Source organism: Leucoraja erinacea, chromosome 9 (genome assembly GCF_028641065.1).
Source record: "Leucoraja erinacea ecotype New England chromosome 9, Leri_hhj_1, whole genome shotgun sequence".
NCBI lineage: Eukaryota > Metazoa > Chordata > Chondrichthyes > Rajiformes > Rajidae > Leucoraja > Leucoraja erinaceus.
Genome location: NC_073385.1, coordinates 58,111,748 through 58,128,498, shown reverse-complemented (window position 1 = coordinate 58,128,498; position 16,751 = coordinate 58,111,748). Strand labels below are relative to the sequence as shown.

The 16,751-nt window shown below is 42.7% G+C and overlaps 1 protein-coding gene across 1 annotated transcript in view; it reads right to left on the bottom strand.

Moving 5' to 3' along the window:
- The window catches only part of ubr1 (ubiquitin protein ligase E3 component n-recognin 1), a 149,391-nt gene that overhangs the window by 119,983 nt on the left and 12,657 nt on the right, over positions 1-16,751 (bottom strand). Inside the window, exons 4-6 of the mRNA XM_055640892.1 lie at positions 15,314-15,421; positions 8,739-8,869; positions 399-537 (exon numbers count right to left, since the gene is read on the bottom strand). Coding sequence (XP_055496867.1) covers positions 399-537; positions 8,739-8,869; positions 15,314-15,421 — 378 coding nt within the window. The remainder of the gene's footprint in view (positions 1-398; positions 538-8,738; positions 8,870-15,313; positions 15,422-16,751) is intronic.

The following is a 16,751-nucleotide window of genomic DNA, read 5'->3' as shown; positions in this document are numbered from 1 at the left end:
AAAAATAGTATTATAATGAAACGGTCAAAAACAAATCCATGTGTGTAAAGTAATTCAGAAACAAGCTTATTTCTAATTTTTTAATTAATCCTTCCAACAGTCCTTTCCATTTCAAGTTACACATGTATATATGATCTCTCTCAATGTAATATCTCCCAAGCTGTTTGTTAGCCTATCTATTTTGCTCATGTGCTTTATTTTACAGAGCGTGCAGACTTTTACTGTCACAGTAAATGTTTAATTTTTTTAGTAAAGGTAACTTTTGGAAAGCATAACAATTTCAGTATTTGTTTTTTTTCCTTGTTGAATGCATTCGGTGATGTTAATCTACAAAAATTTCTACACAATCTAAAAATAAGCTGTGTTGGCATGAGCTTACAATGGTGAGAAGCACTTACCTCTCTATCTATCAAGATGGTATAATTTTGGGCTTCTTTTTGTGAACAGCCCAATGACCGCTGGAGTGAATAGATTACATGGTCAAAGGAATGCTGCTCATCATTAAACATAACACAGAAATAAGAGTCCGTCTTCTCCCTTGTTGGATACAAAGTTTAAAGGTAAGATGTTTCATCAACACATTTTCTTCAAAGGTTTGTCACATATTTCTAGACAGAATTGGTAGCCATAGTGCAAACCATTTGCTGGCATCTCAATCTAAAGCTATGGAATCTCCTTCCACACATCCAAATTAGCAGACCATTATGTTGGCTGGCTGTGGCTAATTAAGAATTCAGGTGTTGCCTACTGCATTTTTCATTGATAAATTTAAAAAACAGTTAATATATTTTTATACATATACAGAGGCTTATTCACATGCACCTCTTCCAACATCACCTACTGCATTCGGTGCTCCCAACGTGGTCTCCTTTACATCGGCGACACCCAGCACAGACTAGGCATCCACCGTACTTCATTGAACACACTTGGTCCACCAAGGCTTGCTGGATCCCCCAGTTGCTAACCATTTTAATCCCCCTTGACATTCCCATACCAGTCATTCTGTCTTGGGCCTCCTCCATTGCCAGAGTGATGCATATGGAGGGCAGCACCCCATATTCTGTTTGGGTAGCTTACAACCCAATGGTGTGAACGTTGAATTTTCCAATTTTAGGTAACTAAAGAACACACTCCCCCCCACCCCTCCACTCTTCCCTGTGCCTCATCTGGATTCACACCCATTTCTCCTACTATCATGGTACGGTTTACAACATTCCCGAATGGGGTTGCCTGTAAAATGTTTCAAGAATAACTTTTTAAAAAAGGATTCTAAGTTACAAAATATAATTTAAAGTAAACTGTTGAGCCATTCTCAGGGTGTTTTAAAAGGGTTGGCATTTGTTGTCCATCTCACATTTTCATTGAACAATCAGTTCCCTCTTAAACTGATACAGTGCTTCTGGTGTAGGGAGTACATGAAAGGGAGTGCAGCTATCTTAACCCAGTCAGATGTTATCAACCTTTTTAGCATTACAAGTCTACATTTTAAGAAAAGCTGCTAAAGCTACAGCCAAGGGGTTGACGGAGATGGATAAAGTGAATGTCCCATGTGGTATATTGGGTGACAGTTACGTTGCCCTGGATAGTGTTGAGCTTCTTCGGCTGTTGCTAGAGCTGCACTCAGCTGGGCTAGTTGGGTGGGGTGGGGTGATTCAATCTCACAATTGACTTGTGCTTTGTACCTAATTATATGCAGTCAAGCAAATTGTTGCTCATCCAGTGAAGGAACCTTCACTGCTGCTGTCCAGTGGCCTTGATATCCACCATCATGAAGTATTTTGAGAGGCTGGTTCGCCCAACCGCCACAAACAGGTCCACGGCTAATGCCATCTCCCTGGCCTTATACACCTAGATAAGAACATTTACATCAGACGCCTATTCATTGACTAATGCTCTGCTTTCCATACAATTATTCCAACCATGCTCATCTTCAAACTTGTGGAACTCTGAGTCAGCACTCCCCTCTGCAACTGGATCCCCGACTTCCTGACGAACAGACCACAATCAGCGAGGATAGGTGACAAATAATTCACTAGGATAATTGTCAATACTGATGCTCTGCAAGGATGTGTTCTCAGCCCCCTACTATACTCCTTATGCACTCACTACTGTGCAGCCAAATATCAATCCTACTCAATCTACAGGTTTGCAGATGACACCACCACAGTGGGTCGGATATTGATTAACGGCGAGATGGAGTACAGAAAGGAGATTGAGAATCTTGTAACTTAGTGCCAAGGCAACAACCTCTCTCTCAATGTCAGCAAGACAAAGGAGATTGTTATCGATTTCAGAAAGTGAAGTGGTACACATCCCAGTCCACATTGATGGCTCCGAAGTAGAGATGGTCAAAAGCTTAAAATTCCTAGGAATAAATAACACCAGCAATTTATCCTGGGCCAGCAATATCAAAGCCATGGCCAAGAGAGTACACCAACACCTCTACTTCCTTAGAAGGCTTAGAAATGTTTGGCATGTCCCCAATAACGCTCACCAACTTCTACAGATGTGCCATAGATTAGAAGGCATCTTATCAGGATGCATCACAGCATGGTTTGGGAACAGCTCCATCCAAGACCGCAAGAAATTGCAGAGTTGTGGACATAACCTAGATTGTCACACATAGCAGCCTGTCTGCCTCTGTCTCCATCTACATACACCATGTTGCTTCAGCAAGGCTGCCAGCATAATCAAGGACCAGTCTTACCCTGGTCACACCCTCTTCTCCCCTCACTCATCAGACAGAATGTGCAGAAGTTTGAAAACGTATACCTCCAGATTCAGGGACAGTTTCTTCCCATCTGTTATCATCCTCTCAACAGCTATGGTGCGGTCCTGATTTCCCATCTACCCGACTGATGTCCTTTGAACTATATTTAATCGGATTTTAACGTTCTATCTTTGTACTAAATGTTGTACCCTTTGTCCTTTATCTGTGCACGGCTTAATTATATACATGTACAGTCTTTTCTTTGACTGGTAGTACGCAAACCAAAGCTTTTCACTGTACCCCAGTACACAAGACAATAATAAACTAAACTCAATTATTTATAACTGCACAAATACTTTTCAAAAAATTGAATTGATTGACTAACTTATCTGATGGAATGGCTTTGGGACTATCTAGAGATTCAGGATTCCTGCATAAATAGGGAAATCCCAAACTTCCACACAAATGGAATTTCACAATTGCTACTTCAGAATCTAGTGCTGTGAAATTTGTTCGGAAATACATCTTTTAAATCAGCAGTAGATTCATTGATTTTAATTGTTTTCTCGTGTCATTTGGCAACAAAAAAAAAATTGGTTAGATCATTGTCCATCTCTCTCTCTCTCTTCATGGCAGCTTTGATTTATGTGGTTCTGCACTGTAACGCAAAAGCACAGTATGTACTGGACATCAGTACTGGGTACCTTTGAGTTCCCACTCTAAACATTGAGTCCAGGGACACAACTCAGTCATACTGAGGGCTGGATACCCATGGTCTCTGGCAGACCAGCTTTATGCTGCCACGCTGCTATACATGCGAGAAAGTCAATAATCTGGACAAGGTAAATGATTTATCCTTAAGTAATTTACATAAATTAATTATTTTTCAATGAATTTTGACATCCATTTTTTGAGAAAAGATCAGATGATATTTAGAAACAGCTCTAAAAACCTTTCTAGGGGCACATATAGTCAAGTGGCCAGTCACCAATGCTCTGATTTGCAGAAGTGACCTTGGCTGACAAGCTTCAGATTCCACTTATCGACAGGCACAAGACACAGGCCACGTGAAATATGAAAAGAGGCTGTCACACGACACAGTGTCAGGCTCTTTGTACCACATGGACCACGCTGACTGTCAACCTTTATTCGGACTTGGCTTTTGAAAGCTGATTAGACCTGAGACAAGAACTTAATAAGTTCTCAAAGTATTTCCTTCAGGAGTTACAATGTGATGGTTCGATTTGATGGTACAGGTGCACAACCTTTTATCCGAAAGCCTTGGGACCAGACACTTTTCGTAATTCAGAATTTGTCGGCCTTCGGAATGGAAATTTTTTAGCGTAGATTTTAATGGCTGGCTCAGTGGTGGAGTGCCCGGCTCATATCCGCAAGGTCGCGTGTTTGCGCCTTGATCCCGGCAGTTACTCGGTCGCGAGTTTGAGTCTTCAATGTCGTTTTTTCTTGCAGAATAAATGTCTGTATGAAATGCAGTGTGTTGAATGAATTCCTGAATTTGTAAATGTGCCCGCAGCATTGAATCACCTCTCGCACTCATGTCACCCTAGCGGGGCTACATGCCCTTAGGCGGCCTAGCTCGGGGATTCTTGAATTGAGCTATTCTTGAATCCCCGGCTAGGTCGCGAGTTTGCGCCTCAATCCTGGCAGTTACTCGGTCGCGAGTTTGAGTCTTCAATGTCGTTTTTTCTTGCAGAATAAAAGTTTGTATGAAATGCAGTGTAGGAGAGGTGTACTGACTGTGTGGGCAGAACTTTGGAAGTGATTGCCCACCAGTCTAAAAAGCCGTTGTGTCTCCCTGTCCCTGGGATAGCAGGGGGCGATCAAACAGCACAATACCCCCCTCCCCCTCCAACTCCAGAGGAATCCGCTCCCCGATGGGCCGCTACGGCAACAAGTGGCAGTTTGCCCACAGCCCGAGCTGCGCCCCCTCATCCGCCACCCCAAGAACAAGACGTACCTTGCACACCATCAGCTTCTGCCCCTACGTGTTCCTCTGGAGTTGGAGCGGGGCTGGGCTGGAGTTGCTGCTGGCTGTGGGTCTCTGGGATCTCCGTGCTTGCAGTGGGCCTGGGGGTCGGTGTCCCGTTGGTCCTGACGTCTCCGGCCACCCCCCTGGACTGGAGCTGAGACTGGGAACTGTACCGCCCTTGCCCCCTCCCTCTGCAACTGCAAACAACCCCACTCTCCTGCAAGGGCGGTACAGTTCCCGGAGGATAGCAGGTGGCCGGAGACGTCAGGACCAACAGGAACCCGCTCCCCGATGGGCCCCTACGACGCCCCGAGCTGCGCCCCGTCATAGAAACATAGAAATTAGGTGCAGGAGTAGGCCATTCGGCCCTTCGAGCCTGCACCGCCATTCAATATGATCATGGCTGATCATCCAACTCAGTATCCCGTACCTGCCTTCTCTCCATACCCCCCATCCGCAACCCAGGTTCCTCTGTAGTTGGAGCGGGGCTGGGCTGGGCTGCTGCAGGCTGTGGGTCTCTGGGTTCTCCATGTGCAATGAGCGGGGAGCTGGATAGGGAAGGGGTCACACACATGGCCGGGAAGCAGAGGGGTGTAGGTGGGGTGAAACTGAAGGGAGCGACAATCTGCTGCCGCCTGCCCGCTGAGTTAAACTGCTGCCGCCTGCCCACTGTGTATCGTGTCTACCGTGGGAACCTTTTAACTCAGCGGACAGGCAGCAGCATATTGTCAATTATTAACCCTCCCGCGCAATATACCCTCACCTTTTCTTTTATGAATGAGGATTTAGTTCCCCTTTCTTCGAGGACCGACCGGAGGTTCCGCTGTCACCTCTGCGGGCCGCCCTCGGTGAACGTTTTCAAGGACCTTTCTTCAAGGACCGAGAAAATGTCCGCTATTCGGAGGTTTTCGTTATTTGGATCGTCGGATAAAAGGTTGTGCACCTGTAATTCAATGATTGATCATTTTCCAGGAAGCAAAAGTGGGCAGTCAAAAATAGATCAGACAGCTTTCCGCTCTGAAGAAGATTCAAAACAAGATACAGAACCACCCATGTTGCAGCAGGGTTCTGCTGCTGCAAACCATTTGTAATACAAACAGTTTGCAAATCCAAAATGCAGCTACGATTCGAGTTCCCACCAGGCAGAAGATGCCTGGAGCCCCGAAGCAGCTGGCAAATCCATGCCACTGGTCCCCAAAACACTTAATCATATGTAAGGGCTGCACATAACTCAGGCTTTCAGTCTTTCTATAAGCTTATACTCAGCAAGTCAGGGAGGGATGGGTAGAATAAAGGTAATATCTATGATAGTGTCAGGTCAGGGTTGCCTCAGTGATATTTTGTTGATTTCTGAGTCAGAGAAAGCCAGAAAGAAAACTGAACGGAACTGAACTTTATTTATAGAGCACTTTAAAAACAACCACTGTTGCAACAAAGTGCTGTACATGACTAATCATAAACATAAAACAAAACAATAAAAACATTAAAAGACAGTAAAAACAATAAAAAACAATAATAGAAACACTAAAACAAGAGCAAAGTCTCATGCAGGGGAGAAAAGCCAAGGAATAGCAAAGAGTTTTAAGACTAGTTTTGAAAATGGACAGTGAAGGGGCCTGTCTAATGTGCAAAGGTAGAGTGTTCCATAATGTCGGAGCAGCAACAGAGAAGGCTCTATCCCCTCTGAGCTTCTGCTTAGACCTCGGTACCTCCAGGAGCAGCTGATCAGCTGACCTGAGGCACCGAGCAGGAGCGTAGGGATGAAGCAGCTCAGAGAGGTAAGGCGGGGCTTACAATGAGACATGAAAAATAGATCAGTACTGTTGCAGAGAATAAAAGGAAAGGAATATATTTTTAAATGACAGCAGAACAAGTAGCTGAGTGGAGAGAGAAAAACAAAGTTAATATTATAGATAGATAACATGGAGCAGAACTGGTAAGTTCGATACAAAACAGTGAAATCTGAAATCTATCATTATGATAGATTATCAATACGATAACGATATTGTTATTGGCATTTACATTCCTCCCCCACTTTCACGCGAGTTGCCGAACTCAAGATCAAGTGAGTGGGCACGGCTTGTGAACTATGGAGAGCGCAGTAAAGCAGTATCTGAACAGCAGCGAGCTCAGTTTTCGGTGCACGTTTACTATGTTGTTTGCCGTTGACTGCGCTCTCGTGTCTCCCTGTCTTCTCCCTTCTTATCAAGCGGGAACAACTCATATTATTTTTATTATAAATTATTATTACACAACCTCTGTTGGATGGACAAAACTCTCAGCAAAGCTCTAGAACCAAGGGTGCCAAAAAATCGGTGGTGTACCTGTATTTAAGAATGAACTGCAGATGCTGGAGAATAGAAGGTAGACAAAAATGCTGGAGAAACTCAGCGGGTGCAGCAGCATCTATGGAGCGAAGGAAATAGGCAACGTTTTGGGCCAAAACCCTTCTTCAGATTGATGGAGGCTGGGGGGGAGGGGGTGTGGAGGGCCTCCCGGTGGTGTGCCTGTACTTGTTTTCTCACTTTTTCCATTTCTAATGAAGGACCATCTGCCTGAAATGTTAACCATTTCCACAGATACTGGCCGACCTGCTGAATATCTCTAGCATTTTTTTGTCTTTATTTCCAATTTCCAGCACATGCAGGTTTTTTGTTTATTCACAAGGCGATAATATCAGTTGTTCCGTTTGACAATATTTACCAGGTTTCTCTCCGTAGATCAAGTAATTTAATAGTAGTCAGTAAACCAAATTGACAATATACTGGGGAATGAACAGCTATTGCATTGATGTTTTTGGTTTCAATCCTATCCCATGTGTAATAAACCGTATCCAACTGGAAACTTAACTTCCTACATCAGAGAACTAACTAATTCAATGCAATCACATAGGCCGAGTGGTGATAAACGGATCTCTCTCCGGTTAGCAGGCTATGAGTAGCGGGGAAGTGGTAAGGCTGTTTAGGTCCCCACCTATTCATAATCTATAAATGATTTGTCCAAGAGGATCAAATGTCACATTTCTAAATTTTCTTAGGATACTAAATAGGATTGTAGTGAAGAGGATACAACGAGGCATTAAACTAATATTGGAAGAAACAAGAAACTGCAGATGCTGGTTTACAATGTGTCTCAGCGGGTCAGACAGCATCCATGGAGAACATGGATAGACCCTTCTTCAGGCTGATCTGGCTTATTATTGACATGTGTACCAAAGTACTTCGCAAAAAATTGTTTGGAACATAGCCCCTTCGACCGACAATGTCTGAGCAGAATATGATGCCAAGTTCAACTAATCTCTACCTGCATGTGATCCAGATCCATCAAGTGCCCTCAAATATCCCCCACATATCCATGTGTCTATCTAATAGGCTTTTAAAGACAACACTTGTATCTGCTTCCACGCCCACCCCTGGTATACACATTCTCCCTGTGACCTCCAGATGCTTGGGCTTGTAGGCTAATTAGCCTCTGTAAAATGCCCCAAGTGGGTATATAGCATTTGTGAAAGTGGGAGAACGTAGAACTGTTGTGCACAGTTTTGATGGGGGCCATAAGGAACTGTTTTCATGCTGTACATTTAAATTTAAATTAAAACTAAAACTCTCGTCAAGAATAATGAGAGAAATCATTGAAATTTGTAACATTCTTACAGGATAGACAATGTAAATGCCCCTCCCCCTCAGTTTAGGAGTTGAGAACCAGGAATTATATTTTCAGAATAAGGAGAAGGTTATTTCTGAGTGGAGGGGAAACCTCTTCATTTAGGGTGATGAATCTTTGAAATCTTCTGCTCCAAACGATTGTCATTGAGTTCATTCAAAGCAGATTAATAGATTTCTGGATATTAAGAGAGCAGAGGGTTTATGGGGGAATAAGAGTAAAATGGAATTGAAGTGGATCATCATGTGATCATGATGAATAGCAGAATAGGCTCAAATGGCTTGATGGCCACTCTTGCTCGCGATTCTCATGTTCTGATATTTTCAATTATTCATCAGCATATTCAGCATAAAATAGACAGTTCCCTTTGCATACCTCGGTTGTAGTCCCGGAGGCAGTTCTTTGTCCTCTGCCCAGATCAACATGTCCACAACATACATGAATAGGACAGCAAACAACTCCTGGGCTCGTTCAGCCACACCAACAGGTAACTGGCTTGCAGGATTCTGTAGGAATACAAATCCAGTATTTCAAATGAACATACACAGCAAACAATCACTATCTTTGTACAAGAATCTCATTGCATTTCATTTTCCAATACAAAGCAGTTTTTGTGGACGAGTTGATTACAGAACCCTTAAACTGTACACAAACGACATTACTGCCATCTCAAATGTTCACACTATGCTTTTGCTTCCTCCAATCAACCTGGGTCTCTCTGCCACCAATGGTATTTTTCCTTTCCCATCCACTTGCATCACATTTATGCCGATACTTTAGTTGATTCAAATTCCAATTTCCTTTCTAACATTTTTGCCCACTTCTCAATGCTCACCAATATTTTAATTCTCTACTAACAAATGTTGCTCCCACTTCCAACTGTTCTGCGGCTTCCTCCATTATCAATCCCACAGGTGCTGTTCCTCCAAAGGAACACATTTGCTCCTGCTCCAATTGCTATGGTGATTTATCTGAATAATCTTTCAAACTTCCACAGCATGAGGTAGAGGGCACACAGACTGCTTGCATCACGGCCTGGATTCAGTAACTGGAACATCCAAGAACGAAGGTGGTGGACATTCCCTGGTCCATCGCGAGTATTGACTTTCTCACAATTAAAGGGATCTACAGGAAGTGTAATGGCAATTTCTTAATTTTCCAATGTCCAACTTTTGATTGCCATTATTACTCGGAGATGTAGAAGAGATATAGCTCATGCACTCGCAGATAGTAAAAACAAATCTTCCAGTCGTTATTTCTTGATTCATTGGTCCTTTATTGAAACAAAGAAGTGATTCATATCAAGTATTTCTTATTCCAATATAAATTGTAATGTTTCGTTCTTACTAATTTGAGGAAGGACATCCTTGAGATTGAGGCAGTGCAGTGTAGGTTCATGAGATTGATCCCTGGGATGGCGGGACTGTCAAATGAGGAAAGATTGAAAAGATTATGCTTGTATTCACTGGAGTTTAGAATGATGAGGGGGGATTTTATAGAAGCATATAAAATTATAAAAGGACTGGACAAGCTTGATGCAGGAAAAATGTTCCCAATGTTGGGTGAGTCCAGAACCAGGAGCCACTGTCTTAGAATAAAGGGGAGGTCATTTAAGACTGAGGTGAGAAAAAACTTTTTCACCCAGAGAGTTGTGAATTTTTGGAATTCCCTGCCACAGAGGGCAGTGGAGGCCAAGTCACTGGATGGATTTAAGAGAGAGTTAGATAGAGCTCTAGGGGCTAGTGGAGTCAAGGGATATGGGGAGGGCAGGCACGGGTTATTGATAGGGGATGATCAGCCATGATCACAATGAATGGCAGTGCTGGCACCTTATTTTCTATGTTTCTATGTTACTAACTGTTTCATCTGTGTCGTGTTGCGTGGTAAAAACTGTTGCCTTTTCCTTCCCTCGAGGCTGAACTGACTGCCCACTCTCTGTGGCTACGCTAGCCTCCTCAGATGTAAATACGCCCTTCTACGTATCAAATCCCACCCACAAGCATACAAAAAAGATACAGCTAGAAATATCTACACATGGCTATAATATACTAACAGTAACTAACTGAGGGTGGAAGATTGCAACCTTCAAGTGGTTCGCCCTGTTTCAACGAATGCTATCAACCCGGCGTGCACAATCAAATAAGATCAAATAGCACTCTACCCCCAATACCATGTGCCCTCATTTTGCCCACTAATCTCCTATGTGGGACCTTATCAAATGCTTTCTGAAAGTCCAGGTACACTACATCCACTGACTCTCCCTTGTCCATTTTCCTAGTTACATCCACAAAACATTCCAGAAGATTAGTCAAGCATGATTTCCCCTTCGTAAATCCATGCTGACTCGGACCGATCCTGTTACTGCTATCCAAATGTGCGGCTGTTTCATCTTTTATAATTGATGGTGAATCTGTGGAATTCACTGACATAGACACCTGCGGAGGCCTAGTCATTGGGTATTTTTAAAGTGGAGATTGATAGATTCTTCATTCGTAAGGGTACCAAATGTTACGGGGAGAAGTTTAGGGGTAACATGAGGGGGAACTTCTTTATTCAGAGAGTGGTAGCGGTGTGGAATGAGCTTCCAGTAGAAGTGGTGGAGGCAGGTTCGTTGGTATTGTTTAAAAATAAATTGGATAGGCATATGGATGAGAAGGGAATGGAGGGTTATGGTATGAGTGCAGGCAGGTGGGACTAAGGGAAAAAAGTTGTTCGGCACGGACTTGTAGGGCCGAGATGGCCTGTTTCCGTGCTGTAATTGTTATATGGTTATATGGTTATAAGGCAGGAGATTGGGGTTTAGAGGGAAAGATAGATTAGCCATGATCAAATGGCGGAGCAGACTCAATGGGCTGAATAGCCCGGTTCTGCTCCTATCTTATCATCTTATGATCCATGATCTAATCCTGTCATTTTCCATATACATTTAAAACAAGAGGGTAACTAAGGAGTAGGTAGGTTCATACAAGGATAAAATTATTAATGCTTGGAGTCAGAGAATGCAGACAACATACCAAATTAGTAGTTTGAATCGGTTTTACGGAGAAGGACATAGAGGATGGTGACCTCAGTGTGGGGAATACCAACATGTTGGAGCATGTTAAAATCTAGAAGGTGGTGGTGTTGGGTATCTTAAAGAGCATTAAGATGGGTAAGTCCTCTGGGGTTAATGATATCTCAATGGGATATTGGCCAAACTCGTTGAATTCTCTCTTGCCCCAGGCAAGGTCACTGAGGGCTGGAGAGTAGCAAATATCTTTATTTGACAAGGGAAATAGAGATAATCCAGGAAATTTAAGGCCAATGAGCCTCACATCTTCGTACTTAGGGTTTTTCCTACATCACTGATTCTGCTGAAAATCCTTTCTGTGAAGATATAGACGTTCTCAAGTCTATTGATTGCACCCTGCTCTATCTCACCACCACTTTCCCCAGTCCCTTCCATGTTTGAAAACTTTCACACTGCTTCTCCAATCGATAATACAGGGTAGATGCTCCCTCCAAGCAAATATTGGGAAGATCGAAACCATTGCCATTGACATCCATCATCAGCTGTCTCATGCTAATTCTGTCTCTCTGGCAACTATCGGAGGTGGAATTGAGGGATAGTTCGTAGCTCTGTAAAGTTGGAGAACTATCCTCTTTTTGCAGGCCACATTTTTAATTACTTTATTCATTTTGCAGGATGTGAGCACTGCTGGCGATGATGGCACCTATTTGCCCAACACTAACTGCCTAAAAGAGGTGGTGGTGAGTCATCCTCTTGAATAGTTACAGAATATCAATCTGGGGCAGAGGTGATCAGTACAAGAGGAATGGGTTCCACCTGAACTGGGAACCAGTATCCTAGCAGGAAGGTTTGCTCGTGTTGCACGAGTGGGTTTAAATAAGATTGGCGGTGGGCATGCGGGGTGGGGGGGTGTCAGGTCGTGTTCTAATGCCGGACTGACGCAGGTGAAAGTCTGGAAGCCAGCATGGAGAGTGATGGCAGCAAAACAGATGTCTGTTGAACGATTGCCTTTGATAGAAACTCACATCATAACACTATCTGCATGAACTCAGAAATGTTTACGTGACATTTCTGCTCCGGGAAACGTTCCAGGAAAATCTGATTCAATTGTTTACAACATGCGTCTTCAAATTATTTCAGATTTGCATTTAACTTTCTTTTCTCTGGAATATTGCCAATTTCTCACAAAAGGGAATTGGAAGGGAATAAACCTAGCGATACATGGACACACCAAATCTGAAACCATACAATTATTAGCCATACTATTATTCCCAACATTATACTCTTCCAACTCACCATCGTAGAAAAAGCTTCAATTTACAATGTTATTCTTTTGAGTAGAATTAAATATAAATTAAAAAGTTACCAGACACCACGAACCACATTGTGCCTTTTTATTGTTCATTACAATCTATTCGTTTTCTCTGCCATATCTTATTACACCCTGAAACAATGATTTTAGTTAGAGGGGTGATTAAAATACCGGTTAGGGGGGTGGGAAGGTTGAGGGAAGAAAGCAACTGAGCTGTTTTTATAGATGCTAGTTTAGTTGGATTACGCAAGATATAAGAAGTGCCATTTAAAAAAACGTAGTTATTTCAATATTCGAGAAGAAGCAACCAGATGGATATATTGGAACACTGATACAGATGGTGGTGGTACCTGGAACTTATTAAGCACTAGATGTTCACACACCACATACACAGTGAATTTCCCACCGGGTGGTTCCAACCTCAGAAACACTCCTCGCTCTGCAAACACCAACCTAATCTTAGCTTGCAACATAACTCAGCAAAATAATAATCTTTATATTGAAGGATGAGGTAGCAATAAACGTGCATTATGCAACCTAACATTTTGCAAGATGTTGAGATGTTAAGACTTGGTCAGGGGTAGATTTTAAACAGTATCTTACAAAATAGATAGATCTGGGGATGGGCTTCCAGAGTCAAGTCGAAGAGATTGTATAGGTTCAGTGACAATGGAAATATAAATTCACAATCAGCTAGACAAGTTAAATATAAATATCTGATTTATTTATTCACAAGATGCTGCTGGTGCCAGCATTTAAAGTCAAGCTATAAAACTTTGTTTGAGAATAGCTGCAGTTCATGAGGTGAAATTGGTTCCATAGTGCTGTTAGATTGACAATTCCACAATTTTGATATAATGAAGGAACTGTGATAAAGTTCTAAATCTGAACTGTTGTAATTTGGAGTTCAGATATAATTGGCTTCCCACACTCATTCTGACACTGTTCTTCAAGGTGGAGGTAGCAGATTAAAGGGCCTGTCCCACTGTACAAGCTAATTCAAGAGTTTCCCCTGATTCGAACTCGAATTACGGTAATAGCCGCTCATAGGTACTTGGGGCTCTCGAGGACATTTTTCAACATGTTGGGTGGCCGGTTCTCTCTTTCTTGAAAGTATCCAGAGAACCGGCCTCCACATGTTGAAAATTAACATGTCAATGCCACAAATAATTGCGAAGAAAAATGGTGTTTTGGCTTTTACCATTAGAAAACTCGAGTGCAGAAATTCCTTACAATAATAATTGTTGCTTCAATTATATAGGACCTCGGTGAAACAGAGTTTCTATTTAGAATTGAGATCTCTTTCCCAAAGAAAGAATATGCTAGCAACAGAGGGGGGGGGGGGGGGGGGGGGGGGGGGGGAGTCTCCAAAGTTCATTAAATTAAATCCTGGAAAATATTAAACATACCGTAAACTCTAGAGACCAAGACCGAGGTGGGCTCATTGAAACGGACAAACGGGCTTAATAGGGAAGATTCAGGGGTAATATTTAATGTCTGGAGCAGCGTTTCTCAACCTTTTTACCCTTGCGGAGCCCTTGAGATAATTTTCATGTCTCAGGGAACCCCTACATAAAAATTATTATATATTTTTATTAATCTCCTTCTTTCTCTTTCATAAACTTAAAGTTCATAAGGCAAACATAATATATTTTTCTGATTGGTTTAAGCGTTTTCTCAAGTTTATTGACAATGCAAAATAAACTGAAATCAAACTACTTGTTCAAAACTGAAGCAAATAAAGGCAAACAGAAGAGGGGGGGGGGGGGGGGGGGGGGGGGGGGGGGGGGGGGGGGGGGGGGGGGCGGGGGGGGGGGGGGTGGTTTTTTCTGTCATTGGGGATTGTTTTGGGGGGGGGGGGGGGGGGGGGGGGGGGGGGGGGGGGGGGGGGGGGGGGGGGGGGGGGGGGGGGGGGGGGGGGGGGGGGGGGGGGGGGGGGGGGGGGGGGGGGGGGGGGGGGCTGGGGGGGGGGGGTGGGGGTCCTCCTTTCCTTCCTTTTGGATTAACCTAAAAAAAAGGCAGCCAATATCATCAAAGACCCACACCATCCTGGCCGCACACTCATGTCACCATTGCCATCAGGAAGAAGGTACAGGAGCCTGAAAACGGACACATCCAGGCTCAGGGACAGCTTCTTCCCTACAGCCATCAGGTTATTAAACACGACAACAAATAAGCTCTGAACTGCAACAGACTATCATTATTAATGCACTATATTTGTTATTTATTGAGTATGAGTGCATGTGTATGTACACACACTGAACTTTTTTTCTTCTCCCGTTATGTACTATGTTTGCATATTCTGTTGTGCTGCTGCAAAGAAGAATTTCATTGTCCTATCTGGGACATATGACAATAAAACACTCTTGACTTGAAAGAGCTAATCTGATGTTCCTAGTCCGCTCATATCCTTTTCCATTCCAACATTTCAAATTTGATATGTAATAAGTGCATTGTAAATCCTCAGGCCATTCTCCAATCCTTAGCAATAAAACTATTCTCGATTGACAAGGAAGATCTTTCATTCAATGGATATGTTCCATCAGTAACCATCCAGCCTTACCTAGTCTCCATCGCCAGAAATGGTACAATTAACAAAGACAAAATACTATTACATAAATCTCTTACCTTGGTGTCCTCAGATGCACCGTGTTCATGCTTAATACAAGTAGGTCCAGTCTTCCAGGCTTCAACATCACCACAGTCACAAAACCCACCTCCATTGGAAGAATTCATCTGAATGCAAAATCATACCATGATTAAATGCTGTGGTAACATCCACTTCAAGAAAACAAATTAGAAAAGTGGCAGGATCTTTCTGACAACATATTTTAATACAAAAAGTTATAATACCAAACAGTTTTCATTAGCTGTGAAGTTAGGAGAGAAAATTTGAATGGAACACCTCCAGCTATTGCTATCTTCATTTATCAGCTCCCAGGACTAGTTCGAGTACATGTACAGCCTAAGTGTGGAGGTTATAAATTCTTAATAATCACAAGATATGCCAATAATCAATGTGAACCTTTAGTGGAAAAGTAGCAATATAAACAATTTGGTACAGTATATCATGTACCAGTTTTAATACTGATAAATCATGCTTTCAGCTAAACCTTTAGTACTGATCAATCATCTGATCAGCTCAACCTGCACAAACTCTGGGCCAGAGACCTTTGTTGCATGTATTCGTTCTGCATGGTTTTACCCAGCACCAGAGACCCGAGCTCGTCCTTTCCTCAGGTGCTGTCTGTGTGAATTTTGCACGTTCTCCCTGTGACCACATGGATTTCCTTCAGGTGCTCCGGTTGCTTCCTACATCCCAACGACGTGTAGGTTTGTAGGTTAATTGGCCTCTTTAAATTGTCCCAAGTGTGCAGGGAATGGATGAGAAAGTGATAACATAGAATTAGTGCGAATAGGTGGTTGATGGTCAGCGTGGACTTGGTGGGCCCCAAGGGCTTATTTCCATGCTGTATCTTTCAATCGGGTCAATCAATCAAACAATGACAGTAAAGGGATGATAATCCAGAACTGCCAAGAGCCAGACTTACAGTTATTCCGGATTTTTGGATATTACTCTTATTAATAGACCAACACACTTTTAATTCACTTCTTTTTACATTACTTGTGGGAACTTAAGACATTTTGTGGGAGCATAAGAAATATTGTGACAAATCCAGGGTGCTCAAAGAAAAGTGCTCATGGAGATTGAAGGGCAACATAGGAAATAGCTCAGTGTGCCCAATGCAAAACCATGGGATTTCCAAACAATCACTTGGAGTTTGACTAAAACTACAAATGCCATTTTGGCTATCTGACATTGATAGTAATTCCCATAAAAGACTCATTGGTTTTTACATTTTTCAAAAAGAAACACAATCTTCTGTCAGCAGAAAATCGCTCTACCCCACTGCAAAATCGCCAGCCTTGATTCCCAGGACCAAAAGAGAATTTTAGAAGCATATTACCCAACCATATTCTGTATAGAACATATCTATCCAAAGATCTTCATCTCCATTTCCAACAAGCCCCATTTCTGACTATGCAACCATTAACTTTTAGGTTT